General features: G+C 41.6%; 1 protein-coding gene across 1 annotated transcript; it reads left to right on the top strand.

The window, feature by feature from the left end:
• Nucleotides 1-10,013: 10,013 nt before the first annotated feature.
• lpla (lipoprotein lipase a) lies at nt 10,014-18,687 on the top strand. Its single transcript, XM_021579881.3, has 10 exons — nt 10,014-10,305; nt 11,835-12,016; nt 12,335-12,514; nt 14,132-14,243; nt 14,664-14,897; nt 15,183-15,428; nt 16,442-16,562; nt 16,788-16,970; nt 17,161-17,268; nt 17,404-18,687. Exons 1-10 carry the CDS (start codon nt 10,212-10,214, stop codon nt 17,453-17,455), a joined length of 1,512 nt encoding a protein of 503 aa, XP_021435556.3. The 5' UTR covers nt 10,014-10,211; the 3' UTR covers nt 17,456-18,687.
• Nucleotides 18,688-19,647: the final 960 nt, after the last annotated feature.

The following is a 19,647-nucleotide window of genomic DNA, read 5'->3' as shown; positions in this document are numbered from 1 at the left end:
TGAACTTTGCGACCTTTTGCCACATTTCAGGCTTCAAACATAAAGATATAAAACTGTATTTTTTGTGAAGAATCAACAACAAGTGGGACACAATCATGAAGTGGAATGACATTTATTGGATATTTCAAAATTTTTTAACAAATCAAAAACTGAAAAATTTTACAACTAGAGGCAAAAAAACTATAGATCACCTTTACTCCACACACATATCTGGCCATAACTCTATCCTCCTGATTCCTGCTTACAAGCAAAAACTCAAACATGAAATACCAGTGACACGCTCAATATGGAAGTGATCCGATGAAGTGGCTACAGCACTGTTTCGCTAGCACAGACTGGATTATGTTCCATCCGATTAATCCGAAGGCATTAATGAGTTTACCACACCAGTAACTGGCTTCATTAATAGTGCATCGACGTCGTCCCCACAGTGACTGTACGTATATGTCCCAACCAGAAGCCATGGATTACAGGAGCTAAAGGCTAGTTCAAGGCTAGAGTTGCCACTTTCAAGGAGTGGGATGCTAATCCGGATGCTTATAAAATATAAGAAATCCCACTACGCTCTCCGACGAACCATCAAATAGGCAAGCGTCAATACAGGACTAAGATCAAATCCTACTACACCGGCTCTGACACTCGTCAGATGTGGCAGGGCTTACAAACTATCAAGGATGTGAGCCTACCAGATGAGCTGAAAGCCTGCTATGCTCCCTTCAAGGCTAGCAACACTGAACCATGCATGAGAGCACCAGCTGTTCCGGACACTCTCCGTAGCCGACGTCAGTAAGACCTTTAAACAGGTAAACATTCACAAGGTTGCAGGGCCAGACACATTACCAGGACGCATACTCAGCGCATACTCAGAGCATGTGCTGACCAGTTGGTAAGTGTCTTCACTGACATTTTCAACTTCTACCTGACCAAGTCTGTAATACCTAAATGTTTCAAGAAGACCACCATAGTCCCTAATGCAATGGTAACCTGTCTAAAAGACTATCGCCCCGTAGCACTCACATCTGTAGCCATGAAATGCTTTGAAAGGCTGGTCATGGCTCACATCAACACCATCATCCTAGAGACCCTGGACCCACTCCAATTTGCATACCGCACCAACAAATCCACAGATGGTGCAATCTCTATTGCACTCCACACTGCCCTTTCCCACCTGGAGAAAAGGTGAGAATGCTGTTCATTGATACAGCTCATCGTTCAACACCATAGTGCCCTCCACATCCATCACTAAGCTAAGGACCTTGGGACTGAACACCATCCTCTGCAACTGGTTCCTGCACTTCCTGGCGGTGCCGCCCCAGGTGGTCAGGGTAGGCAACCACACATCCGCTGACCCTCCACACGGGGGCCCCTCTGGGGTGCATGCTTAGTCCCATCCTGTACTACCTGTTCACCCATGATTGCGTGGCCGCTCACAACTCCAACACCATCATAAAGTTTGCCAACGAGACGACTTTGGTAGGCCTGATCACCAACAACAATGTGACATCCTATAGGGAGGTCAGAGACCTGGCAGTGTGGTGCCAGGACAACAACCTATCCCTCAATGTCAGCAAGACAAAGGAGATGATCGTGGACTACAGAAAACGGAGGGCCAAGCAAGCCCCTATTCATCGACGCGGCTGTAGTGGAGTGGGTCGAGAGCTTCAAGTTCCTCGTGTCCACATCACTAAAACCTATCATGGTCTAAACACACCAACACAGTCATGAAGAGGGCACGACAACGTCTCGTCCACTTCAGGAGGCTGAAAAGATTTGTCATGGGCCCTCAGATCCTCAACAGCTGCACCATTAAGAGCATCTTGACTGGCTGCATCACTGCTTGGTATGGCAACTGCTTGGCATCCAAACGTAAGGCGCTGCAGAGGGTCTCCAGCCACCCAAGTCATAGACTGTTCAAGTCTGGGACCAAAAGGCTCCTGAACAGCTTCTACCCCCAACTCCTGAGACTGCTGAACAGATAATCATATGGCTACCCTGACTATTTGCATTGACCCCCTTTTTATTTGCACTGACTGTCTTGCATCATCAACTTACTGGACTCTACCCACATACTCATACACACACACACACACACACACACACACACACACACACACACACACACACACACACACACACACACACACGCACACACACACACACACACACACACACACACACACACACACACACACACACACTCACACATAGACACACTTTCACACTTCACCTATGCTGCTGCTACTCTGTTTATTATCAATCCTTATCGCCTAGTGACTTTTACCCTTACCTGCATTACTTCAACTACCTCGTACCTCTGCACATTCACTCGGTACCGGTACTCCAATGTGTATTTTCTCGTTATTGTCATTTTATTGTGATACTATTTCCTTTTTTGCTCTTTTTTTGTACTTTTTACCTCTGCATTATTGTGAAAGGGCATGTAAGTACGATTTTAACAGTATAGTCTACACCTGTTGTATTTGGTGCATGTGACAAATACATTTGATTTGATTTAAAATATGAGTAGTGTTTAGATTAAGACCATCGATCGTCCAGTTTAGGGGAGGGTTTGGCCGGCCGGATGTCCTTGTCCCATCGCATTCTAGCGAATCCTTGTGGCGGCTGGGCGCATGCACGCTGGCTTTGGTTGCCAGCTGTACGGTGTTTCCTCCGACACGTCAGTGTGGCTGGCTTCTGGGTTAAGCCAGCAGTATGTCAAGAAGCAGTGTGACTTGGCGGGGTCGTGTTTCAGAGGATGCATGGCTCTCGACCTTCGTCTCTCCCGAGTCCGCACGGGAGTTATAGCGATGGGACAAGACTGTAACTACCAATCGGATATCACGAAAAAGGGGTATAAAATAAAATCCTGTCATATTAACTTAAATATCTCAAAGGTACCCTTTTTGATTTAGTTTATTTTCAGACATATTGTTTGGAACAATATACTCTTAAAACACCTCAAATTTCCAGAATGATCTTTCTGGTACTTTTTAAGATACGACCCATTTTATACATAGAAGTTTACATTATAGACCATTAATCAATCACTGTTCTTGTGAATGTGAATTGCACATTCAGCAAATCACCAGCAGATGGAGTTCCCTTTGAATCCATGTGTTGGTGGTGCTCATAACTTCAAAAGTAGCAAACAGCCCGCTCTGGAAATTTGATGTACTTATATAGTACATTGTTTAAAACAAAATGTCTCAAAAAGAATAACATCTAAAAGAGTACTTTTGAGATATTTATGTTTATACTTTTTACTATCCCAAAATTAATATAAATAACTTGTATTCTTAAATCTAAACAGTCATATTTCAGAACCCACGGTAAGGGTTCAGATCACATCACCACTTGGCTTTGTAGCATCTACAGACTCATCGTTGTAGTCAGTGTTTAGGCAAAAACTAAATGTTACAACTTGAACTAGTTATTTCTCAATAATTATTTTGGATACAGATTTCAAAAGGTATGCCAACCATCCTTCCCCCAAAGGGGAATTCATTTCCTGAATTCATTTCAGGAAAATCCACAACATCATGTATATGATATTAAATAACGTTGGGCCATCCTGGCATGGAATTGCCCCATTGTGAAATGGGTTAGCTGAGTGCAGGGTTGGCATGCCTCTGTCCCCTGGGCCTGGGTGGATGGGTAGATGTGATGAGTTGTGAAAGGCTGTTTCACAGTGGAGGCTGGCTGACTGGCTGCTGTGCATGGAGTCTGCTGGCTGGAGCTGCCTGAGATGGATTCCATGGCCAGTCAGCTTCCTGGGTGTACACAACATTATCCTGGTGGGTCACTCTCCATTCCCCACATAACTGACTGACAGCAATTCCTCTTACACACGCACGCGTGCGCACACACGCACACCCACACGCACACACACACACACACACACAAATTAATACATTAGCACTTTCATGCCTAAACTGACTTGAGCAGCATAGGTGCTAGTTTTACAGTAACGCTTATGACTTCCAGTGACAGTTTACAACAGACAGTGGAGTGGTCCTATACAAGTGGAGTTGTATAGGACCTGAGCACTGAGACGTGTGGGAATGTGGGAAACACTGCCCTGGGATCTGTAAAATTGAGATGAGGTTTAGTAAAAGGACATGGAATACCTTTGCCCTCATGAAGTCCCTCTTTGTTTTATACCAGTTACGAAGGCATGTCTCCTACACAGAGGGAGCACATGTGGCAAAACAGATGTGGCATTCAGCACATACGTTTCCCCTTTCTAAGAATGTGTATGCATTTGTATGCATGTGTGTGGGTGCGTGCATGCTTGTGTGTGTGTGTGTGTGTGTGTGCATGTCGGGGGGGGGGGGGTTATATACCAAGACGGAAACTGAGTGGGGGAGGTAGCGGACATCGGCATGTAGATTGTAGAATAAGGTTTCACCTATATAACTGCAGCTGTACTGTAGTTGTCTCACCAGTCATAACTAACTCCTAAGGACTGTCCATTCAGCTCACTGTGGACTGAACACATCACTGGTTTACACCACTGGTTTACATTGTGTAAGTGGAATGAGGATGAGGCGGAGTGGACTTACAGAACAGTCTGGTTCTTATTAGAGGCCGAACTGGTTCCCCCCTGCAAGGCTCAATGTCCCTGCACTTTACCTACTCTTCCTACACTATAAAGGGGAAACCATACATTTAGAGACATATACACACACACGTGTATGTATATATATATATATATATATATATATATATATATATACATACACACACACACACACACACACACACACACACACATTTAGACACAGACACACACGGTGTCACTCCATATAGTCTCTATAGAGTACACAGCCTGAGGACAGAACATGATAATTTCCTTCATGTCATTTCAGGATGGAGGGAGGAAATAGGAGAGTCATTTTCTTTCTTTCTCGCTCCAATGTTTCTCCATATAAAGGCTTCACAATTCATAAAGGTCATGTTAACTGACTGATATTATCTCATAGAACAAAACGTGAAATAAGGCCACCAATTAGTAAGGAACTCCCCTCACTTGGTTGTCTAGGTCTTAATTGAAAGAAGGAAAAAAAACGTGCAGACACTGGGCCCTACATGGAATGAGTTCGACACCCCTGGTTTAAATGGTGACTCGTGTTTTTTACATTCCAACTCAGCATTCCAACTCAAGGCCTTAGCAGCACCTCAATATTTTCCTATTGTGTCTTGGTCATTGTGATACGGAGAGCGGCTGGAAATACTACAAACCCACTTTCAGATAAAGAAATCAGCATGCAGGACACATCTGCAAAACAATTATGCTATGTGACCATTTTCACTCAGCAATCAAACCTCACTGTTTTGTGCAGGGATTTCTACTGTAAGAGTCCCTCTCCTCTACCCTCCCTCCCTCGTTCAAGGTCAAGGTCCAGGGCAGAGGGACAACATGTGTTGGTGTTGTGCCATACTAGGACAGGCAGGCAGGGGTCCCTGGCAGATGGATATAATGGTCGGGGGGCTGGGGTGAGGTGGCAGGTTTAATGTAGGCTGTTTAACGTAGAGGGTTCTACATGGAACCCAACATCTTTCCACCTGGATCCAAAAAGGGTTCTCCTATGGGGACAGCCGAAGAACTCTTTAGGAACTCTTTTTCCTAAGAGTGTAGTGTGGAAAAATGCTGAATCCACTGCAGTACATCACAGACAGTTTACTTATTACACATCATAAGACCAAAGAGCATGGACATACAGCTTGGCCCACAGCTAAAGCAAAGAAGAGATAGAGTACAGTCCCTTCACGTGGAAAGCAAAGTCCTGCAGCCATACAGCGCTGTACACACCTTCCTGCTGGCTTCCTCCTGAAACGTATTTGTGTTACGTCGTGCTAAGTAATTAAGACACATTTTTACTTGTTTACAGTTTTCCCACAGCGTATCCAATCTGTGAGTAATCAGATGGGGGTTTAGCATGAGGATGCTGGACACCTTGGCAGTGGGGTGTTTGATGCATTTGGCTCTTTTGAAAAGGGTTGAACAGTTCTTTTAAACAATGGACTGACTGCAAACTCAGCTGGAGGACCTATGTGCATTTGTGTGGTGCAGAGAGAGAGAGGAGACCAGATGGAGCAGCATTCACTACCTATAAATGTTTATAATTAAGTATTTATTACTAATGTAAATGTTAGTAATTAATGCTGACATAGCTCGTTGACCTCCTTGACAGAGCTGCAGGCTTTTTAGACTGGAGTTTCTAGCATGGCCATGGCTGCAGTCAAACTATACAGAATAATGTCACAGAATGGTTTGTTGTTGTAGGTCACGCATGCTGTTTTCATGCATGCAAAGAGAACTATTTGCTCTATTCTGGATGTCCGGCTTTTTGGACACAAACGGACAGGAAATTGATCTGTTTTGTCCAGATGCTGTGAACTCACAATGAGCTTTTAATTTCCTCAGCAGAACTCACGGTCAAAGCCAAGCTAATAAGAGACAAAGGACTGCATGACACCAAACTGTGATATTAGACCTGTACAGACTCCAACACGCCCCCAGCTATCTGGCACTATGTTTGTCTGACTGCTTAGCTCTATATCTGGCTGGCTGGCTGGCTGCTTGGTTCTCTCTGTCTGTCTGTTAGCTTGCCTGTATGTTACTGTCTGCCTTCCTGTCTGTCTGTTCTCTCTCTCACGCTCTCTCTGTGTCTCTGTCAATTCAATTCAATTTAAGGGGCTTTATTGGCATGGAAAACATATGTTTACATTGCCAAAGCAACTGAAATGGATAAACAAAAGTGAAATAAACAATAAAACGCAAACAGTAAATATTACACTCACACAAGGTCCAAAAGAATAAAGACATTTCAAATGGCATATTATGTCTGTCTACATACAATGTTGTAGCGATGTGCAAATAGTTAAAGTACCAAAGAGAAAATAAATAAATATCTCTTCCTCTTTCCAGCTGTCTTCACATGGTGCGACTGCCATTATTTATCCTCTCTGAAGTGGTTGTTGGGAAATGTGGGTCTCCATGTTAATCATACCAATGGAGACACAAGTAGACTTATCCTCAGTGTTGTCAGGAAACCCCAGAGGTGTGTATTGTGTATTGCACAGTCATGCTTATATTTCTGCCTTATCTTCTATCAATATGCTTCCCCTTGGGCAAAGATGACAACCACAGTGGATAGTCTGTCTGAGATTAGGGAGATATAGGGGGAGCACAGCCAATAGGCATCCTTCTCCTTAATTACAATGTGTCTTCAGTGGGTTAGACATCACAGATCAAGGCTAGGCATCACTCCCATCTAAAACACTGGGTTGGGCACATTGGTAGACCTAAGCATCAATTACCTTAGTTAGTCATGCACATAACCAGAGAAAATTCAAAGAAACAGTGTGCTATATTTGTAATGAGAAAGCTTATTGAATGATTACCAGAAAAATTGTAGTTTATCCGTGGTTTGTATTTGGCCAGCAATGGTGTATTTGCACTCGGAAAATGTCACATCTAAATACAATATGCATTCCTAAGTACAGAGTTGATATTTCTCCACACATCTCAGTTTTACTGGTTACATAAGGTGATCTGTATACAGGGCCAGTCCTAGCCTTTTTTGGGCCCTAAGCACCTCATGGGCAAAACATTTTAATGGCCCCACTTTTAAAAGCAGAGAGAAGAAAAGTTTTAAAACAGGTTTGCTGCAATTCTACACATTTTGTCATAGGGTGGAGAGAAATTTTTGTAGTTTTAAAGATAATTTCCTTCAATTCTACACATTTTTCCATGAATTATGCCATGTCCTTTATTCCTCGAACAGTGGGGTCACGGCCAGGGTGTGCCATTATCAACAGCAACCCTGGAGCAATTAGGATTAAATGCCTTGCTCAAGTGCACATCGGCACATTTTTTACCTTGCCCCTGGGTAAGTGCCTTGTGTGCCTGGTATTAATTGATTACTACAAGTTTAGATAGCCGGCTAAACTAATTTACCAATCTAGAAATGTTTTGCTGACATGGGCCAATTGAGTGACTGTCAGTAACTGCCATAACAAGAGAACAACAGATGTGTGCTTATGCACAACCAAATTGCACCATGTGTATTCTGCTTTTATAGCTCAACAGTAAATTGAAAATTAATTTATTTTTGGGTCTGGGGCTCCCTTGCTCTATGGGGCCCCAAGTGGTCACTTATCTCACTTATGCCTTGGGCCGGCCCTGTCTGTATAAGTTACTGCACACATTAGATACACAGATCCTCCTTAAAGGTCAACTTAGATTCATATGTGGGTACTTTTGTAGCGAGGGCAAAGCACAAAGCCTCCCTGATAAATAGTACTGTACATGTTCATACATACTACTCTGACTGCGGGTTTAATCTATTTTATGACATTTTTTTCCTACAGATTCTAAGATTTAGTGAAACAATATTCCTCCAGAGTGAGATCCAGGTTTTACATGTTCTCTATTCAGTGGACAGGCTATAGATCAATAATATGACATTATATACAATCAAACAGTACATGTTATTGTTCTCTCATCAAGTTCTGTCAAGTTGACCCTCAGGTTAATATGTTTTGCCTGATGTACCAGACAAATGTGGAGGAGAAGACAATTGGCATGCATCACTCTCTGTCCAGACATGAGTTATATACTCTCTGTTCATAACACCAGTCATACTGGTCACACAAATTTCCCACCCACACCACTGCCTCTCCCACAGTGTAATTTCAATCTCATAATTTATTTTACATGCAAAAAAAGTTGAAGTTAATAGAACCTTAAAACTGTTCAGCTGCCAACATACTATATGAATTGTGTTTTAAACATCTGGTTTTCATAGTCCAATTAAATGAGTTATTTGTTGGAGTATGCCAACCCAGTGGGTACAAACATCAAAACAATGTCTATTCCATGTTGGTTCAAGTTATTTCATTGAAATTACATGAAAACAAGGTTGATTCAACCAGTGTGCCCAGTGGGAAGAGACTGTTTTGTGGAGTTTAGTACTGCATAAATTAACATAACGCATTGAAATATGTCATTCAGAATTTCCACATAGATCTGGTATCTGACACTGAGACAGTCTTGTATCATTTGTGAGTCAATCGAGATTTGTCATTGTTTCCAAATTCAGCTGATCAACCAATGAGAGAAGGGGCTTGCTTGCACAACACCCATTGCCCTTCTCCTTCACATGGGAATCTGGTGTCCACCACGACGTTCTCAGTAAAGGCAAGTGACAAGAGTGTATTGTTGTCCCTGGGGATGGCTGAGGTATACTTTTATGCCACACATCAATTATGTAATCCCTGTAGGATCAATGCAACATATTTTCGCGTTTAAAGTATAGCTTATTAGGCCTAACGGTTTAGTTGTGGGGGGGTTTTGTACGATATATTTCATAACAAATATGACATTATGCAAGTACATTTCAAATGATATTGACACATTTTATTCAGCACCAATAGTGTCTCTGCATTTAGCAGAATCCTACACACAAAACGTATAACTTTTCGCTATATAGAGATAGATCGAGATATAGTTAGACATACATATATTACGATTCATAAATATTGCGGGGAAAAACGCATTGTTACAATGTCACTGGTTCTTCTCCAGTTTGTTGCATTGTGTCTGGTAGGCCTGATTCACAGAAGAATACAAAACTGGAGCATGAGATTGTAGAGACTGCATAGCTCACACACCTATAGAAGCCCATTTCTGATGAATAAAAGTTTTATTTTTTTTATTTTACGAAAATGTATATTGAAAAAATGTTTTAAAACGAATTAGGCTAAAGCATTGAATCTCTAAAGAAATAGAAAGTAAATCAATTTGGTGAACATATTTTAATCATGACAAGATATTATTCTGAAATGAAGGATTACAAGTGAAAGCTATAGAACAGAAATGTAACATTTCCACATTTAATGCGCATTGGTGAAGGCACAGAGTTGCGAATGATTTTTGTTGCAATTTTGCATTTGGAACCAGCCCACACATTTCAGACCAATGGAGTTTGTTTATTCAAATGAGCCTCTTATAAAGACAACTTGGGGCGGCAATTGTGGCAGACTTCGTAAGAAAGTTATTAACTCTCTGATCACAGTCAAACCACAGTTTTTAACCGGAGCTGTGATCCTACTGACTTATACAATTGGATCTACTACTCCTAAACCAATTTTCAAGGAACTTTTCATTCGGGACTTGACAGAGAAACCTCTAGATCAACAATAATATGGGAAAAGAAAATACCTATTTGGTCACCGTTTGGATAATTCTTGCAAATATCTGTGCATCTTTTTCAAGTACACCAGAACAAACACTTTTTGGTAAGTAAGGGATATGTCTCCTGTTTGTAGAGCTGACTTTGGCTTTGTTAAGGAGAGGTTAAATGAATACATTATTTTCCTGGGGGCTGACTAGCCATCTGGCATTACGGGCAAATGCCAGATGGGTTGGTCAAGTTTTTTTGTCCACTGGGCCTGTCAATTTATTTATTTATTTTCACAAAAGTATAATTATTTTGATAATAATGGGTTCCTCAAGGAAAATTTGGTCCAGTGTGGGGGCCTCAAGAAAAATAATGGTCTTGTGTGTTAGAAATGCCAGGGCTGATTTCTGGTCCCAGTCCGCTCCTAGTTGAATTTCTCCATAAAATAAACACTCAAGCCACCTGGAAGGAGCATAATTGGTGCAGCCATCTCCCACTGACCCATAGTAACCCAGAAAATAGTTTATGAAGTTGTCAGACCCACCTACCCCACCCCTCAGGTATCTTTTGTTTAGGGTGCGCAGTGGGAGCTCTTTCCAACCATTGCAACAACAACAAAAATTGGATCCGAAAGAAAATGAGGAAGAAAATAATTATTTGCAAATTCAAGTGCAATTACAACAATACTTTGAGTACTAAAATATGTTAGCATTTTTTAATGCAAAATAACTATTTTTCATTTGTTTTACACATTTTTGCATAATAACACACACACATATTTATATATATAATTATTATTAACATTATATTCGCTATTTAATGTGGTCAATAGGCTTATTTGTGATTTGTTTTGTGTGAAATAGCATTACTAGAAAATGTGGAATCATGAATGAATGTTTGGTTGGTAGAAATGCAAGTGGCAAAAGGGGGCGACACTTGACTGTTAAAAAGTTTCATGATTTATTTTATCATGCTGTTAATTGGACTAGATTATACCAATTGATAAACTGATAAATTCTGCAGATTGTGTTTTTGTAATTATTTTCTTCCAAGATAGTCAGTGTGTGAATATAAAAAGCTGAATTGCCACCACTTGAAAGATCCAATAAAAAATACTGGAATTTGTTTCCTTGTAAAGAAATTGTAGATGCTGGATTTGATTTGTCATGCAAATCAGAAGTACATTTTTTGGTGGTGGTAAAGGGTTTGAATTTCTAGTGACTGCCTTGTGCAATCATGATTATGACAAACTCTTCACTAATATGACATCTAGAATGAGTTTCAACATGTATCTGGTTGAAAATGTAAACAATAGTATAATGAATGAGGCAGATACCTATAGACTCTTGACTCCCCTGCATTGTGCATAATAGTAGCCTGTATGCTATTAGAACAGGATTTATGTTTAAAGTGCTGACATGCAAGATTATGCATTAGTAGTAAAGAGGGCGGCAGGTAGTGTAGCGGTTAAGAGCATTTAGGCAAGTAACCAAAAGGTCACTGGTTTGAATTCCTGAGCCGACTAGTTGACAAATCTGTCGATGTGCCGTTGAGCAAGGCACTTAACACTAATTTGTCCTGTAAATTGCTCTAGATAAGAGTGCCTGCTAAATGACAAAAAAAAAAGTAAAAATCATCACTATGCAGGTAACAACAACTCTACTGAATGGCTTGAGGACTTCACTGACATTGTATCCAAGTTCTCCCTGAGAACCGCTGAGGTACCAGATGATGACCTGTGCTACATTGTTCCTGGCCAGCCCTTAACCATCCCAGAGTGTGAATTCAACCCTGAGACTCAGACGTTCGTGGTTATTCATGGATGGACGGTAAAAAGCTTTGACATTCTATTATGATTGATTATCACTAAAGCATAAATTGTTTACCATCATTTGAATAAGCTGTATTGTTTATATTATGAGCGAAATAACTCCACAATAATTGTCCCTAAAAATAGATTCAGTAATGATAACTAGATGCATGATGAGAAGCCTCCCGCTGTCCCTAGTTATAACGCTCCAGTGCTCATTCATGTGTTAAAGTGCTGACACTTGGCTGGTCTTCAATCAGTGCAGTGAGCAGACAATGGGGGACAGGGCCACAGTGGGTCACGCCAGCCACTGACCCCAGAACTGTGTCTCTTCTAGGTCACAGGGCTATTTGAGAGCTGGGTCCCTAAGCTGGTGACAGCGCTGTATGAGAGGGAGCCCAAGGCCAACGTTATCGTGGTGGACTGGCTGACCCGGGCCCAGCAGCACTACCCTACCTCCGCCGCTTACACCAAGCTGGTGGGCAGAGACGTAGCCAAGTTTGTCAACTGGCTGCAGGTAAGTGATCTCAAGGTCACTGTGTACACAGGAAAGAATATAATATTAACTGGGTGGTTCGAGCATGAATGCTGATTGGCCGAAAGCCGTGGTATATCAGACCGTATACCACGGTTATGACAAAAACATTTTTTAAAGCTCTAATTACATTGGTAACCAGTTTAAAACAGCAATAACGCGCCTGGCATTGGTAATGAGGCATTGGTAATATACCACGGCTAAGGGCTGTATCCAGGCACTCGTGCTAAGGCCTGCCCTTAGCCATTGTATATTGGCTATATACACAACACCCCCTCGGCCCTTATTGCTTAAATATAAGCTTCACAGAATGGCCTGATTTCTAACTTGAGATCAGACTTTCAGGCAGTAGTGTAAATGGGTGAGTTGAACAAAAGTTGTATCTGAAGTTTGGAATTGATCTAGTTATTAAAAATACACTGAACAAAAATATAAACGCAACATGTAAAGTGTTTATCCCATGTTTCATGAGCTGAAATAAAATATTCTAGAAATGTTCCATATGCACAAAAAACGTATTTCTCCAAAATGTTGTGCACAAATTAGTTTACATCCCTGTTAGTGAGCATTTCTCCTTTGCCAAGTTAATCCATCCCCCTGACAGGTTTGGCATATCAAGAAACAGCATGATCCTTACACAGGTGCACCTTGTGGTGTGGACAATACAATTCCACTCTAAAATGTGCCGTTTTGTCACGCGGAATTGGCATGCTGACTAAAGGAATGTCCACCAGTGCTGTTGCCAGAAAATGTAATGTTAATTTCTCTACTGTAAGCCACCTCCATCGTTGTTTTAGAGAATTTGGCAGTACGCCCAACTGGCCTCACAACCGCAGACCACATGTATGGCGTCATCTGGGCGAGTGGTTTACTGATGACAACTTTGTGAACAGAGTGCCCCATGGTGGCGGTGGGTTTGTAGTATGGGCAGGCATAAGCTACGGACAATGAACACAATTGCATTTTATCGATGGCAATTTAAATGCACACAGATACTGTGACGAGATCCTAAGGCCCATTGTGAGGCAATAAAAAAAAAAAGATATCTGTGACCAATAGATACATATCTGTATTCCCAGTGATGTGAAATCCATAGATTAGGCCCTAATAATTGTATTTCAAATGACTGATTTCCTTATATGAACTGTAACTCAGTAAAATCTGTGAAATGAATGCGTGTTGCGTTTATGTTTTTGTTCAGTATACTGTATATTATTGGTAATACAATGTTTTAGAAGTCAGAGTTGGGGTTGTGTTTTCCTCCTGGTTCTGATTTAGTTTGCCTCATAAAGGCTTTTTACTGCCATGTTGTTGACCCGCATCATTACACAATACATTATTGATAGAAGCGGCACATGTGAAGCATATTGTCTGCTAGAAAAATACTTTAGGGCAAGAGAGGACACATTGGTATGATAAACCGCCTGAAATGGTTACATGTGAAAGCAGACAGTATAACTGACGTAACAGAATATACTTGAAAGGGTGTTAGCATCACATAACCATGGCATAAGAGGTTTCACAGCTAAGTCTTTACACAGTCACACTTGACAGCCTAGGAATTAGTAATAAACCATTTTTGCTTTCCCCCCTTGTCAGAAAACACTGGACTACCCCTGGGAGAGGATACATCTGCTGGGATACAGTCTGGGGGCTCATGTAGCCGGCATCGCCGGTTTCCTCACCAACCACAAAGTCAGCAGGATCACAGGTGAGCAGACAGTCCTTCTCTGCTGAAGAGGTTTTATTGTTTGTCTATCAGTCTGTCACTACATGTACCATGGATGCAAACATACATGCACAGGCCTACATATGCAAGTTCTACCCCAATGAATTTAGCCTCAATAGTCCCCGAGTTTGTCTCCATAAAGTTTACTCAACTATGAAATCTCTTTGACCTGCTTAGAATATTAAAATATTTATCCCTAAACCAGATCAGGCCCTGGAGGCAGCATACCATTAAACATCCATTAAACATCCATTGAGTACATTGTGGCTTTACTTCAGTCCTGGAAGCACACTGAGGCTTTTGCATGCATGTTCTCATGTACAGTATTACAGATGGACTGTGACTTCTCTCTCTCTCTCTCTCTCTACTTCCCCCTTCTCTCTCCTTCCATCCGTCTCCCAGGTTTGGACCCAGCCGGCCCGACCTTTGAGCACGCTGACAACCAGACCACCCTGTCCCCTGATGATGCTCTCTTCGTGGACGTCCTGCACACCAACACCCGGGGCTCCCCAGACCGCAGTATCGGCATCCAGAGACCGGTGGGCCATGTGGACATCTACCCCAATGGAGGAACCTTCCAGCCAGGCTGTGACCTGCAGAACACCATGATGATGATTGCCACCACAGGCATCCATAGTACGTACTATAACTTAACACTGCAATGTAATAAAATCACACTCTGCTATTACAGTGTAGTAAATCTTCATGAGGCGTGTTTCTTTAAGTTTGAATATCTGCATCGGGTACTTTGACTCCAATAAAAGTGTCATTTTCAATGTCTTAACTCTTCTTTAACTTTAAGTCTGAATAAGCAAATGTCCCAGACATGGTTGCACAGTTAGTCCAGTGAATATATGAGAATCAGCCAGTGATTTAGTCATCATGGTCCTAATGGTCTTGTTTTATGTGGATCCTGTGTAGATATGGACCAGATTGTGAAGTGTTCCCACGAGCGCTCCATCCACCTGTTCATCGACTCGCTGGTGAATGCAGCAGAGCATCAGACCATGGCCTACCGCTGCAGCTCCAAGGAGGCCTTCATGAAGGGAATGTGTCTCAACTGCCGCAAGAACCGTTGCAACAAGGTGGGCTACGGCGTCAACAAGGTCCGCCTGCCCCGGAGCACCAAGATGTACCTCAAGACCCGTGAGACGATGCCCTTCAAACGTAAGAGCGAGAGAGATGTAGGGGAATTGCTTTAGGATGAGAGAGCACTCATGCACAAAGGAATACTTTGATTAATCTTTCTCACAACAGAAGGTTCATTCCCTGGCACTAAAATAGATTTTCATAAGTTAAGACTTGATGTACATTTGTTACCAAATCCTCAATGCATTGGTGGGGAAAGGCTGAATGTAGTTACTGTAGTGGTGGCATGGAGCTTAGCTCAAGCTGGCCTTGAAAGCTTTAACTGAACACCGAGTCTCTTTACCAGGCCATGTATGTTACATTAGTACAACAGGGCCCCATTGCACATACTGTACCAGTACTAGATAACCCTGTTCAAACAGTGTAACTTCTGAAGTCTACACAAGTCCGTCCTTTATCAGTTCCTCCTGACTCCCTATCCATAAAAGATTCCATAACATATGCCCAGCCTGCGTCAATTTTTAACCCCCCTCACCCCACTATTGTAGGATTGGCACAGTCTAACACATCTGATACGTTGGTGGCATCAAGGTCAAACCAAAACAAGCAGGGGGGATAAAACAAGGTTTATGGTGCAAGCCATGAAAGTCACATTAGAGTGAGTCTATTAGTATTTCAGTAGTGGCTGTAGTTTGGTAATTTGACACCACTGCACGTGATTGCTTACAGTGCAAAGTTAGAGGATACTTTACATGCCAATTCTATTTGTTAATGCGTAATCTGAAGTTAAGCATTTTCCTTCCCTTAGTCACCCTTAGTCATGGCAGTAAGCAGAGCTATAATATGGGTATGTAAAGACAGGTCATAATCATGGAGGTACTACAGTTCTGTGGGAGCAGAATAAGGATCTTTAGCTTTAACTGTGGGCATCAGTGATGGGATAATGTCCACATGCCACAAACACTTCAAACAGTTGGAGAATGTGTCTCAACTGGGCACACTGCAGGTATTTGCATAGGCAAACATACTCAGGGTTTCAGACGTCTGTGTGGCGTGGTTCTAAATTAAGGTCTCCGTCATTCTTTCCACAGTTTTCCATTACCAAGTGAAGGTGCATTTCTTCAGCAGCGAGAAACTGGACTACACTGAGCAGCCCATGAAAATCTCTCTGTACGGAACCCATGATGAGAAGACAGACATTCCCTACATCATGTACGTATAGTCTGATATTAAAGAAAATAATAAAATCACTATTATTTATTTTTTTGTCTAGAAATGCTTGATATCATTTCTAAACATATCCAAACGTACAAATATTATACACTGACATAATTAACCCCAGAGATATCACCTCGTCGCCTCTCCTCAGCTGGGTACTGTATACAGTACAGAAGGTGAACTGACCCCCTAACCTTTGACCTGTGTGTGACCTCTCAGGCCGTTCCTGAACACTAACAGCACCGTGTCCTTCCTGCTGACCACTGACGTGGACATCGGGGAGCTGCTTATGGTCAAGCTGCGTTGGGAGAAAGACGCTTACTTCAGCTGGTCTGACTGGTGGGGTAACAGCAACTTCCACATCCGCAAAATGCGTGTCAAGGCCGGGGAGACTCAGTCCAAGTAAGTTATGATGATAATGATGAACTGAATATTCCAATTGATGAGATGGATCAATCAAAACCCAGCAGTACTGTGGACCACATATGAATATCTTTGACACTGCACATCATCTTTCACTTTGCCAGTCTTTGAAGTTGTATGATACATGTTTCAGAAGGCTTTACTGATAGTATTTACTGTCTGACTACAGGGTGATCTTCAGCGCTAAAGATGGAGAGTTTGCCTACCTTGTCAGAGGAAAAGACGACGCAGTCTTTGTCAAATCAAAAGAGGACAACATGAGCCGGAAAGAGAAAACGTAAGAAATCTAGAACATTTTGGAAACTTTGTGAAACTTTGAATGCATAAAAATCTATCATATCCAAAGATAGGATTCAGAACTTCCTTCCTCATTTTCTTTTGAACTTTTTTTTCTCTTCTCTCTTATCTTTAGGATGCACAGGCTCAAGATGCAGGGAAGCCTCTTCAAGAAGAACACTGCATGAAGCAGCACTTGAATACAGTCTGCACTGCACCCCACAGCCAAAGCTGGATGAAGCCAGGGAGAACATGCTGGAGAGAAGATAAGAGATGTTAGTCTCTGACATGTACCGTTTTCTGCCTTCCATTCTGTCATGTCATCTCCATCCCCAAGCACAATCTATATCACTTTATCCACTGTGCTGGGAGTCAGTTTATGGGCTTTTTCTTCTATTAACCGTCATCATGGAGAGTGTTACAAATGTCATTCTAAAATCAGCTTTTTCATGGTTTTGACTTTGTCTAACGTTGCTACATTATCTTTGTAATCCTTCATCTGTGTCCATGTATACAAATCACATCAATGTATTTCTAACCCTATACTGGGTAGTTCCGATTCAAACTTTTGATTCAAAGAGATTAACATAGCTTCTGCTTTTAAGAAAGCTTTTTGACACATTCGGTATGCACACTATAATAGTCATGTCACTAATGCCATCGTGCCTAAACAACTAACTGCCACCACCACAGAGACCAAAGATGGTGACACTGTCTACTGAGTTGAATATTACAGTGATCTGTGTACATGGCTTTTCAATCAGTGTTATACAGTATATATGAGTTGTTGTAGATCAATTCCCTCTTTTGTTCTTTGTGTGCATTTGGTTATTGTGTTTGGCAGGGGTCACTTTAAGGGCGTTAAACCACGTCAGTCAATTTGATCATTCAACAACTAGTCAAACTGGATTGTTGTGTTTAGATTAATATTTAATTGGCCACTTGACTTGAGAAGATCGAGGTCACAAGCAGAAGTTAGCATTTCCTGAAAACTTTTATAACTTCCTTTATAGGACAAAAATGATGTGGAAACAATTACCTTAACCCTATTGGTCAATCATGCCCTTTTGAAAGGTCAAACAAAATGCTACACTAAATACAGAACATATCTGTGAGCCTTTGCAAACATTGGTGGACAGCCCTACATAATAGCCATAATGCATCCCAATAATGTTTCATATTCTATTTATTGAATGTACCTGTATATATTTGTATATTAAGCTGTAATATATTTGGGCAAGTTTCCATTGCTGTCTTTGTTTTTATAGATTAATCTTTGTGATTTTACACGTGTGGCTTTGGACAGACTGATCAAATTGGTCTCCATGCCAGCTGATGAGTACATTTACTTTTATGAACTGAAATGCAGTGCACTGTATGAAGGAAAATCATGATACTTTAATAAAGTGAGTACATTATACATCTGGGTATTATTTGATTTACTACTCCCCTGATCTACATATTGTGTTCTTGAATTCCTTAAATCTTGTTCTAACCCTAGAACATGTAACTAGATACAACATGTAGCTATTCTTAGGACATTATTAAAATCTCTGTCAACATCACTCAATAGTGTATAATTGTTGGCAATACATAATTTACAAGACTGACTATATAAGCATATAGCCGGCAGGTAGTCTAGTGGTTCGAGGCGAACCAGCAGCCGGAGGGTTGCCAGTTCGAATCCCGGGTCTGATGGGAAAAATCTGGCGGGAAGTGAGCTGGCAACTGGAATCTGGTATTAAACCCTAGATGCCATTGCCTGCCATTGTTCCCTTGAGCAAGGCACTTAACCCAAACAACAACAGCCCCCCATGGGCCCAGTGTGGCAGCCCCACGCACCGCTCCAAAACTATCTAAGTACAGTATGTGTGTCTTTAGGAGGGGTTGTGTTAAAAGCGGAACTCAAATTTCGGTTGGACCTTGAGTACAATTGACCAAAAAAGCGTTCTTAAATCTCTTGATATAATCACATGCTGAACCTAGTGCCATCAACATAGAGGCAGTTGTCATTCACAGGTATTGTCAATATTTGCAAACAGGCATAAGAGAAATAACACTAATATAATTTGATGTGGATTGCTACTGTTGTAATAGTAGTGTTATTACTCCTGTGCTTAACGCACAGTGGTCTCATTGTGCCTAATCTGACACCTGCGGCTCATTAAACCTTACGTCTGACATGTGCTAGTAGCACAACATCCACATTAGAGCCTATCATCAGTACCCTAAAATACCAAAACAAGTTATGCAACACATAGTGGCAATACACAGAGAAATAGTTTTGGACCCCAAATTCCCTGAGTTGGAAATACATGGTAGAATTCCATGAAAACAGGTTATTGGGTAATTATTGGAATTTGGACCATCCAAAAAATAA

Source organism: Oncorhynchus mykiss, chromosome 1 (assembly GCF_057628025.1).
Source record: "Oncorhynchus mykiss isolate SJ-2025 chromosome 1, ASM5762802v1, whole genome shotgun sequence".
Taxonomy (NCBI): Eukaryota; Metazoa; Chordata; class Actinopteri; order Salmoniformes; family Salmonidae; genus Oncorhynchus; species Oncorhynchus mykiss.
Note: the sequence above shows the minus strand (reverse complement) of the source record. Positions and strands in the feature narration are given on the sequence as shown.